General features: G+C 41.7%; 1 protein-coding gene across 7 annotated transcripts in view; it reads left to right on the forward strand.

The window, feature by feature from the left end:
- arhgap12b (Rho GTPase activating protein 12b) overlaps nucleotides 1-2,804 on the forward strand; it is a 93,051-nt gene extending 90,247 nt beyond the window's left edge. For all 7 annotated transcript variants that reach the window (XM_039790616.1, XM_039790617.1, XM_039790619.1 and 4 more), the window contains one exon: nucleotides 1,035-2,804. In XM_039790616.1, the coding sequence (XP_039646550.1) occupies nucleotides 1,035-1,209 (175 nt within the window). In that variant the 3' untranslated portion in view covers nucleotides 1,210-2,804. The remainder of the gene's footprint in view (nucleotides 1-1,034) is intronic.
- The last annotated feature ends 9,866 nt before the right edge of the window (nucleotides 2,805-12,670 follow it).

Raw genomic sequence — 12,670 nt, forward strand, 5'->3', positions numbered from 1 at the left:
ATTTGCCTTTACCCACTTAGTCATTATATCCACATTACTGAAGATTATTTATCACAAATCTCAATGTGTAAATTTGGACAAACATCTCATAATATTTGATTTTCTCCATATCGCTATTACTCTGGTCAGGACCTAAAAGAGACTGTTGGACAACGCCAAGAGAGTTACTGTAAATATAGGAATGGACACAGTTTAACTGACTTATCCTGTGACATGATGCCGATTCCTTTACTGATCTTCATTGGACAATCTGACTATTCTTATGATATGGTCCGCTGATATGGCTTTGATTTGGCTATGGGTGCCCGAGCTCCTAAACACCTTCCCACGCACCCATCTGCTTTACTTTGACAACATCCAGCACAACTCTGACTCTGTTCAGAATACCCTCGAACTCTACACTTTCATACACTGGAATCATAAATGGCACCGATGATATCTTACCAACTCCGGTCTAAATCTGTGTGTTTACCTTTCCTCCGACTGATCAGCCTGTGGGCAATCACAAACTACAGCCAGGTTTAACGTGTATTCTTAGCCCACTGGAGCCACCGGCAATATCATATGTTCACAATGACATTTGCCTAGGTTTCCAATTTGCATTTATATGGCGCCGTGTTTGCTGTAATTCAGTACCTATGAAGTGGTGTTTCTTGAGGGAATTTATAGCGTGACATTCAGTGTATGGAGGTCTACGTATATCAGCGGGCGGATTTAATCTTCCTTTTTTTTTCCTCTCCCTTCCATGAATATGTTATTGTTTTGTGCATCTGTATGCAAGGATGTAGATTCTATTTAAAAAGGCTATTATGCTCTAGCCGGGAGCGTTGAGCGCGGTTGCAGGGTGTGCCTCAGTGCTCGAGCTCAGGCCCTAAAGATGTGTGGAAGACCGTGATGTTGTTTTTCTCGATGAAACCCTGAGGCTGCACTCAATTGTCTACAACAACAACGCTCACCTAAAGCCATTTATGACCCATTCCATCTGAAAATCTCTCCCCCCCCCCCCCACTACTTCCCTCTCCCCCACTCCCCAGGGTGATTGACCACGGGGAGGCCAACCGCATGACCACCCAGAGCGTGGCCATCGTGTTCGGACCCACGCTGCTCCGGCCCGAGACGGAGACGGGCAACATCGCGGTCCACATGGTCTACCAGAACCAGATAGTGGAGCTCATACTGCTCGAGTATGAAAGCGTCTTCGGCAGGTAGAAGGCACCCACTCAAAGTAGGGATGCTGGGCTTTTTCAAAACACAGACTTCTCTCTCTCTCTCTCTCTCTCTCTCTCTCTCTCTCTCTCTCTCTCTCTCTCTCTATCCTCTTTTCTTTGACTGAACTGAACATTGCTGTGGACCAAGCAGTTGTGGGAGAAAAATCTAATTTAACCTTTATTGACAGGACAGTTTATGGAAGTGTTGCACTTATAGGTTTGGAGATAAAAAAAAAGAAAGAAAAAAAAGAAAAGGTGTACAGATTTCACCCGCTTTTTCAGTTCCTGCTGCGAGTAGCAGGCCGGACAACGGACAGTGTTTGAGAGTGATGACGTGTGGACGTCCGTGTGATTTGGTGGATTCGAGCATTCAGGTGTGTTCACATACACTGGATCCCTGTGGCCAGTAAATTTCCAACGGTGGAACTCTTCGCCTTCGGGTGGAAGCCGAACAGACTGCATTGGCGTTAACCAGCCCAAACCGGCAACCTCATCACCTCGCCGAAGGATACGAGCTGAATCTGAACCGAAGAGGTTCTTCTGTGTCGTGGAGCTTTGTCTGTGGTGTACAAGCCCTGTGTGGTTATGGATCAGGTGGGAAAAATATAATAATCAGTGTTATGTTAACAGACTGTCTTTTGGCACTTGGATGAACTGGATCGTGTTCCCAACTTACCTTAGCGACACCATCACCCCCCCCCCCCCCCCTCCTTTTAGCCAGTGTTAACCATTAACCCTGTGACATGAGCGTCCTTTGACTTGAATGATGGAGGACAAGCCCTCTGTGTGTGTGTGTGTGTGTGTGTGTGTGTGTGTGTGTGTGTGTGTGTGTGTGTGTGTGTGTGTGTGTGTGTGTGTGTGTGTGTGTGTGTGTGTGTGTGTGAGAGAGTGTGAATTAACCTAAATGGAATAAAACCTGAGCAGAAGCATCCTCGTCTTGCCACTTTGTACAAACTGTGTTGTGTAGTCTTGCGTGCTTTGGTCAAGTTTCCGTTAAGCTGCCGGCGGTCATCGTCTTCTCAACGTCAGCGTTGGTTTCTTCAGTGGCAGGAAACGTCACCGAGCTCCTGGCGTTACTGGGAAAAAACAAAACAAAAATAAAGTGGATTTGTGGGGACTGCAATGTTACCAATTTTTACATGATTTGTCTCTGTCGGTTTGATGACCCTTCTCTTCACCTAAGCTAATATTAAAGAGTATTCAGAGAAGGGAAAACGGTACTGAAAATATTTCAAAGGTTGATGAATGGGAGCGTATGGTTGTTAAAATGCAAAGGAGAGCCTTTAAAAAACCTTTCAGAGCATATTTACAGTGACAGAAACTAGTTGTTAAAATGTGTTATAGTGACTGAGGTATGTATGCTTTGATGGTGAACTAGTGAAAGATGATTTTGATTTTTTTCTTTTTTGTACATTTGAATTAAAACGTGACAATACACGGATTGTGGAGAAAAAACACACGATCGACTGTTACTTTTGTTTGAAGGTGTATCTGGAGTGTTTGCGCATGGTCAGCTGCACATTTTGAATGTAATTTTCAGGCTAACTGCTGTTTGTGAAACTGCTACGTCTAATAAAAAAAGGCAAACTAAATGTTGAAAGTGTGTATTCTCTGTCAGCGTGTGGAGTTCAATGTTCACGGTGGATGGAGACGATAAAGAGGCCAGTCTGCTGTTTAACCTTCAATCAACTAAAGCTTCACCTTTCCCTCGACTTTAATTACTGAATTGAATTAATCTACTCAACACTGATATCCTGGTTATTGAATTGAGTGATTAAGCTTTCACGTCTCAATCAATTATATTCATACCTGTTAATTATGAAATGAGCTGCGGTATATTTCTGGAGATTTCTCGAATGCAGCGCAACCTCTGCCGCGCGGCTTCCATTAATCTGATTTCTCCGTTCTTTGAAGGCTTTTTTTGTCATTACTCCGCAGGTCAAACGTGGCTGCAGACCTGAAGGGTGTGGATTAATTGATGTCTAATTAGGTAATTGCCACGGTGCCAGTTTTGATTAAGAAGCGCAAGGCGGAGCATGTGCTGAGCAAAGCTGCTTGCTGCAGGCGGCGCTGAGCAAAAACCCGGTTTAGCTTTCCTTTTTATTTTTACTGCAAGTTGTTTGTGGTTGTTTTTTCTTTTTAACCTGATATGCCCTCTGCTTTAGCATCTGCAGAATGGCAGCCATGTATGGAAGCCCTTTTCTGCCAAAAACGGAGAGAAAAAATAGATTCAAAGTTAGGAATGATGGAAACAAAAAGGCTCACATTAGGTTACTGACTTAGTCACATTTATGAGACCCTATTTAAGTCAAAATGTCCTTGCGTCAAATCATAATAAGCAACATTCGGACTTCTAATCCTAAATTGTTGCAAGTGGAAAGTTTGACCGTCTAGGTCAAACCAATAACATTAATGGTCAAAATTGAGACTAGTCGAAATTATGATGGTGACCTTTGACTTACTGTCTCATAATTTTGACTAACCTCATAATTTAACGGACACTATTTTGATTTAACATGCCATAATTATGACTTTTTATCTTATAAGTTAAACATTTGTATCCTATGATTTCAAATGAAGAAGTAGTATTGATACCAGATGAGGGTCTGGATTTAAAGGACTGACCCAAATGTCAGTGTGGGATTGTTGATAGTTTGTCTACAGTTAAGAGTTTTTGATCCTACAAACCTACCAATAACACTTTCATAACTGAACTCCCAAAATCAGGCATTCAACTTGGTGTAGAATCATTTTACTTTACCATGAGTATTTTGCTTTTGTGACTGCTAGCTTCATATTTGTCCAGGTTTTCAGATATCCATGCCTGAGCACTTGCAAGATCTCATGGAAATTGTCTCATATTTTGATTTATCTGCGTTCTCATCATTTTGACTTAGTAAGTAAAGGTTTTGACTTGTTCTCTCATAATTGTAACTTTGTATCTCATAACTAAGTGAATCTTAACTGATGAATATCTAGAGGTGTGAACAAGGTATCCATAGTGTGCACGATCCTTTGTTCAACAATGAAGAGTTTTTCATCGGACACATACAAGACTTTATGGTTTGCTTTTGTCATAAATACACTTTAAAGGCAAGATTTTGACTTAGTAACTTTTAATGTTGACTGAGTATCTCACAATATTCACTTCCCAAGGGTATTTTGCTTTTGTCATAACTAACAATTCAACTATTTTCTTTTCCTTTTCTTGGCAGTAATACTGTAGGTTTCCATAGATTATCTGAGGACTCAGAAATGTTCTTCCAGTCCCCAGGTTTGTTTCATGTGTATTTACCACCGCATGTGCCCTCCTCCCTCCCTCCCTCCTCTGATCACAACCATCCCCCCCCCCCCCCCCTTGCCTATGTGTTAATTTACAGCAACAGGTTGGACTCGTACCTCAGCGCTGGCTCTGTTTTGACGGGACGGACCACCTTGGATTCAACAAACGCATCGGGCGTAGGTAGCACTGAATCATGTGCCCCGTTGGAAACCACAGGCCGTTAAAACTGAGACGCAGAGACGAGGGCCCCCAGTATTTCCAAATGAGAAAACAATTAGATCATTTCTATAATTCATGGGTGCGACCACAGCTCAGGCCCAGGGAGGCTTTGAGTGTTTGAAGTGCTCCATATGCTCCCGGTGGTTTCCAGGGCCTGATCTGCTCAGTGCTGGCCCGGTCTGCTCTGTGGAGGTTGAGGTGTGGGCAGGTAATGTGAACACGCCATTATGGAGCATTAAAGATTTATGGGTCTTCACCCCCCCCCCCCTGCTTCATTTGCAGGTGGGCTGTCTGCAAAGTGGCTGGATGAGGACCAAAATGGTTGGGAGGTTTTGCAACTCTGTGGTAAAAAAAAACCTGTACTTTACCCACTGCTTTTTACTCATAGCCCTGTGAGCAAATGGCTGCTTATTCAAGTGAGGTGCTTTAGTTATAGTGCAGAAACAGCATTTTAGAAGACACTTAGCAGAATTAGCAATGTAGGAATCAAATCCCATGCTGGCGAACTTGTTAGCAAGCAGTTGTCCATCCATTAGTTACGGAGCAACCTTGGCATTCATTTAGAATAGTGTTTCTGACCACCTGATGAATGAAAACTCCCAATATTCACTCTCCTTTTAGCTCTGTTTTTGGTCTCCGATTCCTGTGAAAATGTCTCTTTAGCTGCTACATGCTCCACGATGTTCACCAGCTAGTAGCTACTGTCGGTCTGCTGTTTGAAACTGAGCAGGTAGCACACAGTCAGTTTATCTGAGCTTTTTTGGATGAAAACATCTGCTGTTAATGAAGTTCATAAGCGTGGTGGAACGGAACCAAAACAGTACAGTTGCACGCAGGGGTGTGAAACACAAGAGCGTAGATTCCAGGAAACACTCTGGCCAATCCGAGCAGACTGGGCTTTGTTGGGAGGCGGGGCTTAAAGAGAGGCGCTCCAACATGGCATCTCATACAGAGGGTGAATACAGGTGCATCAGCCATGGGCAGTATGAGAATAATAATGAATAAAACGGTTTAACATTAAAGCATGTTAACATGTTCTAGTACAAACACAAAACACAAATATTATCCTGAAATTCTATATAATAGTTGCCCTTTAAGTGTTGGGACGTTATTTCACAAAACTGTCGGGGAGCTTGAGAATTAGGCTGTCATCCTCTCAGTAAGGGAACCGGAAACCCCTATACAACTGTTTTAACAGGTTGAGTAGTACTCTTTGTGACAAGTTAACTGATCTCAGTTAGTACAATTAGTGGAGTGGCCCTTTAAATGCTTAAAAACTGTGATTAATTCCATTTACCTCCATTGTTTTGGGGTGAAAGTAGGAATCTCTGAAACCAGCCTCTCAAAAACCCCGACACTTAAACCAAAACTATTTTCATGGCTGCATGCCGTTAGAGCTAAGTGAGAAAATGTTATTTTATCATTTGTGTGAACTGCTCCTTTAAAGCTAACCGTAACAATATCATATCTGGTACATTGTGCTAGTCATGTTACTGGAATTCAGGGTAATGAAGCTGTTTCTGCAAACACGTACAAAGTAGAAGCCGGGCAGACTCCCTGCACTCCTCTCTGCATGATCAAAGATAGCGTGAGCACTTACAAGCAGAACATCATGCACGAGAAGAAGAACCGGTTCCAGTTGCAGAAATAACTCATTTGCCGGCGCACTTTAATTCAAAGCCATCCTTTTTCCAAATGTGCTGTCATAGCTGCCGCGCAATGGCAGACTGGGCTGTGTTCTCGCATGCATGGCAATGCTAAGTAAGCGTGTAAGTATTCCAAATGTCAGCCCGGCTCATCGTTGTTATTAATGAGCTTCAGGTGGCAGGACTGGATCATTTTCCATGGAAATTCAATGCATTTTAAATAGCAGTGGATCAACATTCCAGGCCGGGATTTACATAAGGTAATTGCAGGATGCTGAAAGTACCTTGTTGCTGGCAATGGATTTTTTTCCCCCCATCCTTACCTTCAGTAATACAGTCAAATCCATTAAGTAGGCAATAAATACAAGGCAAGACTGTATGGTCCATGACAGATAATGGCCCCTCTCCAGAATATCTATGTATTTACCCTTGGACAGTTACAGCTACTGTTCTAGCAGACACACTCCTCTATAGTCTGAGTTTAGCGTCCTTTTCTTCTTCACCTGCTAAAGGACATCTGACAACCTCGGTCTTATGTGCTATTGTTTCCTGCTGCAGTTGGTTAGCTGTTTGCAAAGGAGGAAGTGTAGGAGAATTGAGATGAGGCCCCATGTTACACCTCTCTGAGGTCTACCTGAGGCAGCTGCTATGGGGGTCTGGGGAAATTAACTGTAGATAGAGAGTGAGAACACAGAGACAATAGTGCCATGCTGTAGGTATGAAGAGGTGGAGAGGGACTTCAATCAACTGAACTCCTAAAAAGAAAAAAGACACATTTTCTTCTGTGGCTTAGTCAACTGGTGGTTATAACATCTTGCTCCAGGCTGGATTATTAACATGTCTAGCTTTTTCCTAGTCTCGCATTGCCAGACCTTCCTCCACAGCGCTGCAGCTCTGGTTTATTGGCCTTTTTTTCTTTTTTTTTAACCAATCGCAGTCGTCTTGGGGTAAGGGTTAGGGTGCTGGACGGAGCAACGGTGCCTCTGCAAAATAGCCTCGGGAAGGAAGGATGTGTACGTTCAAAAGTTTTTTTTTTTTTTTTAGCCGTGCAAGAGAAAACTCAGATTGGACGGATAGCTCTAGCTCGACTGGAGTTTAAAATGCCAACACAAAGGAAGCGGAAGATGACGGACATCCGGCCAAAAATGAGGGACATCCGGCAGAGTAATCCTTTGCCTGCCAAGAGCTGTCTGAGGTTTCTGCCTAAAAGGAAGTTTTTCCTCGCCACTGTTGCGCCAAATGCGTGCTCGTGGGAAATCGTTGGGTCTTCTGTAAAGTGTCTTGAGATAACTCTTGATGATTTGATACTATAAGTGCATTTAAATTGAATTGAATTGAATTGAAAAATCCCCAAAATGAAACGTCGTCGATGTAGACGAGCCTTTTCCACGAAGTGGAGTACCATGGTCCTTAGGTGGTAGTTGGCCTCTGTGGGTCTCTGACACAGCCCGCTCAGCAGCTCATAACAGACATGGGCTGATGCCCCTCCTTCCTCTGCACAGACACACTCTTCCCCCAGAAACCCGGGGATTATGCGTTGGAGCCGTTAAGTGATGAATACACTCCGAGAGTGCTCTGTGTATTTCTTTCAAATAAGACTGATGGAGGGACGGGGTGCAGCCGACAGCAAAAGCTTTTCTTGTTCGGAAATAAAATGGGCGTTGAAGTGATCCTCCAACCTGGATGGAGATGTTGGTTGAAGTTGGCCATGATCAGAACTGACAGGGAGACAGGAAGAACTAGGTGCTCTGATTAATATGAAAGAGAGGTGGGGGGGGGGGGACGGTGGTGCTGTCTGTTTTTCTCTCAGTCTCATTAACACTGTTGGCTCCAGAATGTGTTAGCTAACAGCGCATGTATTCCCCTGGTGGAGCCTTTCTCCACTGAGGCTGTAATTAGGACATTTCCTCCACAGCCTTTTCAACACAGCTGTCTGATTGGAGGAAAAGGTCCCGCGTAATTACAGAGGCCCCGTGCAATCCCCCCCCCACCCCATCCCGACGCTGCTGGGCGGCCTAAACAAATCACAAACAAGCATTTTAAGTAAAGGATCAAAGGACGTGGACGTCTATATCTGATCAGACAATTCTCCATCGCAAACATTTCTGATCCCAAGTCGAGTCGAAGTTTTCTTTTCTCTCACCGCAGGTAGACCTTTCAGAGGGGGGGGGGCGACTACTTTGCCAGCTCTCTCATAAGCTCATTGGATTTGCTCTCATGCCAACGTCTTACTTAATTAGCCTGCACATTTTTTACGGGCATAAATCGCTTTTACATCACTGCCAGCGGAGCGCACCGCAAAGTGGGTCGATCATATATTATGTTGATCCTGCTTGGCGCAGTTAAAGCCATACATTACATTTGAATTTGTCGAAGAGCTGAGAGCCGCTGGCGTAATTCTTCTTTGTTGTGCTGTCAGCACTAATCTCTCCCCAGGGGTCTCCGCATCAGCTTTCTCTTTCTCTCTCGATGCTGCCCCCAGATCGGATGAGTAAAGGGACGCAGGGATTGAGGCGAGCCAGGAGGGCACCCACACATCTCTCCGTCACCCCCACCGCCCCTCCCAACACGTAAACCTGCCTCCCCCTCGCTCCCTCATCAGCGAGCTCAAGATCTCAAGTTTAGTGATTTCTAAACTCACGGACTAAATATTTCACAAACTTTAAAGCTGCACTAATCTTCACATGACGCTATGTTTTCCATAAACAATGGATTAACTGACGACGTGGAATGTGGAAAGGGTCGTCCAATCCGAGACTTTTTAGGCACCGACCGAATTGCCTCTAAAGTATCGAGTATTACTAGTACTATTACAAAATGCCTCGTCATTCAATACCTAATTTCAATCCCTAAGGAGTAAATCTCATCAGTGTCAGTGAGCCAATAAGCACGCAGCATGCTTCTACCAAGATCTAATGATGCTGGTGATCAGGGATGGAATGTAACAAAGTACATTTACTTAAGTACTTGAGTCCAAATGTTGAGGTACTTGTACTTTACTTGAGTTTTTTCTCTTCATGCCACTTTCTACTACTACTCTGCTACATCTCAGAGAGAAATATTGGACTTTTGACTCCACTACATTCATCTGTTACAGCTTTAGTTACTAGTTACTTTAGTTACTCCACTACATTCATCTGTTACAGCTTTAGTTACTAGTTACTTTAGTTACTCCACTACATTCATCTGTTACAGCTTTAGTTACTAGTTACTTTAGTTACTCCACTACATTCATCTGTTACAGCTTTAGTTACTAGTTACTTTAGTTACTCCACTACATTCATCTGTTCCAGCTTTAGTTACTAGTTACTTTAGTTACTCCACTACATTCATCTGTTCCAGCTTTAGTTACTAGTTACTTTAGTTACTCCACTACATTCATCTGTTACAGCTTTAGTTACTAGTTACTTTAGTTACTCCACTACATTCATCTGTTCCAGCTTTAGTTACTAGTTACTTTAGTTACTCCACTACATTAATCTGTTCCAGCTTTAGTTACTAGTTACTTTAGTTACTCCCCTACATTCATCTGTTCCAGCTTTAGTTACTAGTTACTTTAGTTACTCCGCTACATTCATCTGTTCCAGCTTTAGTTACTAGTTACTTTAGTTACTCCACTACATTCATCTGTTCCAGCCTTAGTTACTAGTTACTTTAGTTATTCCGCAACATTCATCTGTTCCAGCTTTAGTTACTAGTTACTTTAGTTACTCCGCTACATTCATCTGTTCCAGCTTTAGTTACTAGTTACTTTAGTTACTCCACTACATTCATCTGTTCCAGCTTTAGTTACTAGTTACTTTAGTTACTCCACTACATTCATCTGTTACAGCTTTAGTTACTAGTTACTTTAGTTACTCCACTACATTCATCTGTTCCAGCTTTAGTTACTAGTTACTTTAGTTACTCCACTACATTCATCTGTTCCAGCTTTAGTTACTAGTTACTTTAGTTACTCCACTACATTCATCTGTTCCAGCTTTAGTTACTAGTTACTTTACACATTAAGATTCCTGCACACAGAACACACATAGTTTATAAAATACAATGCTTTATTATAAATTAAACTACCCAACAATATATACGGTAGCCGGTTTGGATTGTTTCCAGTTTCTATAATGGGAGGGTACTTTTACTTTTAAAACTTTAAGTACATTTTCCTGATTATACTTACATACTTTTACTTAAGTAACATTTCCAATGCAGGATTTTTACTTGTAACAGAGTACTTTTTTTACAGTGTGCTATTAGTTCTTTTACTTAAAAAAGATCTGAATACTTCTTCCACCGCTGCTGGTGATTGGCTGTCTGACGTTCCACGTCGTAGAGACACGCAGGAAAAACGACGTTACACCGAGACGGGGCTCGCGTAGTCGCAGCTGAAACGTAAATTTGATTTGATTTGTGCCGTAATGTGTAATGTTGTAATTTCTTTTTGTTTAATAAAATCGGTATTGAAAAAAGTATGGTTTAGGAACCCGAGGAGGTGCAGAAGTCTAGTTTTCTCTCCGACCACGTGAGTTATTGGACAATAAGCACCAGTAGGACACTACAAATAGATGCTAATGTCGCTCCGCATCTGCTGAATTTGTAAACAGGCAACAGTCTGCTAACAAGATTACCTATTGACTTCATAAGGGGATTATAAAGTTGTATTTATGACTTGTTGCGCTGCCCCGGAGTAATCTAAAGCTGCTGCTGATTAACAATTTAAAATAAACCGTAAACCAAGAAGCAAGATTTCTAACTTAAAGTGCTCATATTATCCTCATTTTCATGTTCGTGTATTTATTGTACTGCACATTGCTGCAGCTCTACTTGTGTTCAGGTCTCTGTTTTAGCTACAGAGTGAGACATCTCACTTCTGTTCCATCTTTGTTGCGAGTCGCACATGCTCAGTAGCTAGGTAAGGACTACTAGCCAGTCAGAAGCAGAGTATGAGGTCGTGCCCTGCTAGCAGCTAGGCGAGCATTATAACATGTGTTATAAAGTGACCACGTCTGTCTCTAGTAAAGGCTGGACTACAACAGAGCTGTTTGGAGCAGTTGGTGAACAGGGTTTTCTGTTGGAGATGGTAAGTCCCTTTGGGGGGGGGACTTTGGGCTTTTACACTTTGTAAACCTATTACATGCACTATATATATATATATATATATATATATAAACACAATAAAGGAAAGGGAAAAAGCCAAAAAGCATAATATGAATTGGGGTGTACCCGAGGAGGTCTGCCTGGGGGTTTACAGAACTCTACATCTGTTGACTCTTTTAAACGCAGAAACTCATTCTTAACATGAAATTGTTTTATCTAAAAAATGATTTTATATTATCTTTTTAGTTTAACCTGATCCTATTCTATGCTTTAAAATGTCCCAAATTCTTATTTATCCTTTCATTATAAATCTTTATCATTGTTTGTGTTGCATGTTATGCATGAATCATGATTTGGCAATAAAGTTTACTATTATTATTATTATTATTATTATTATTATTATTAGTCACTTTTCTAGTACTCAACCCATTGAGGATTTGTGACAAAAATCTCAAACTCAAGGTCCACTGAGGAACTTTTTCAGGACTTTTTAACTGCATCTCATGGTCTTCATCAGCCCACAGATGTACAGGTACAGTATATGGGGCTGGGCTGTCCCTCTTTGACTGCTCTACAGTGGTCTAAGTATTCAGATCCTTAACTTAAGTAAAAGTACTGTAACACTGTAAAAAATGCTGTACCGTTACAAGTAAAAGTCCTGTAGAAAGAGTAAAGGATCCAACCAGCTGTGTGTTTAATGGTCTCATCATCTCAGCTGGACTTGTAGCCGTTATATTGTCGGTTAGTTTAGTTTAGAATCAAACATCAGATTTTATAAACTACATGTGTTTTGTGTGCAGGAATCTTAATGTGTAAAGTAACTAGTAACTAAAGCTGGAACAGATGAATGTAGTGGAGTAACTAAAGTAACTAGTAACTAAAGCTGTAACAGATGAATGTAGTGGACTAACTAAAGTAACTAGTAACTAAAGCTGTAACATGAATGTAGTGGAGTAACTAAAGTAACTAGTAACTAAAGCTGGAACAGATGAATGTAGTGGAGTAACTAAAGTCTAATAACTAAAGCTGTAACATGATTAGTAAATGAATGTGTAGGAGTAACTAAAGTAACTAGTAACTAAAGCTGTAACAGATGAATGTAGTGGAGTAACTAAAGTAACTAGTAACTAAAGCTGGAACAGATGAATGTAGCGGAGTAACTAAAGCTGTAACAGATGAATGTAGTGGAGTAACTAAAGTAACTAGTAACTAAAGCTGTAACA

Source organism: Perca fluviatilis, chromosome 22 (assembly GCF_010015445.1).
Source record: "Perca fluviatilis chromosome 22, GENO_Pfluv_1.0, whole genome shotgun sequence".
In the NCBI taxonomy this organism is placed as follows: Eukaryota; Metazoa; Chordata; class Actinopteri; order Perciformes; family Percidae; genus Perca; species Perca fluviatilis.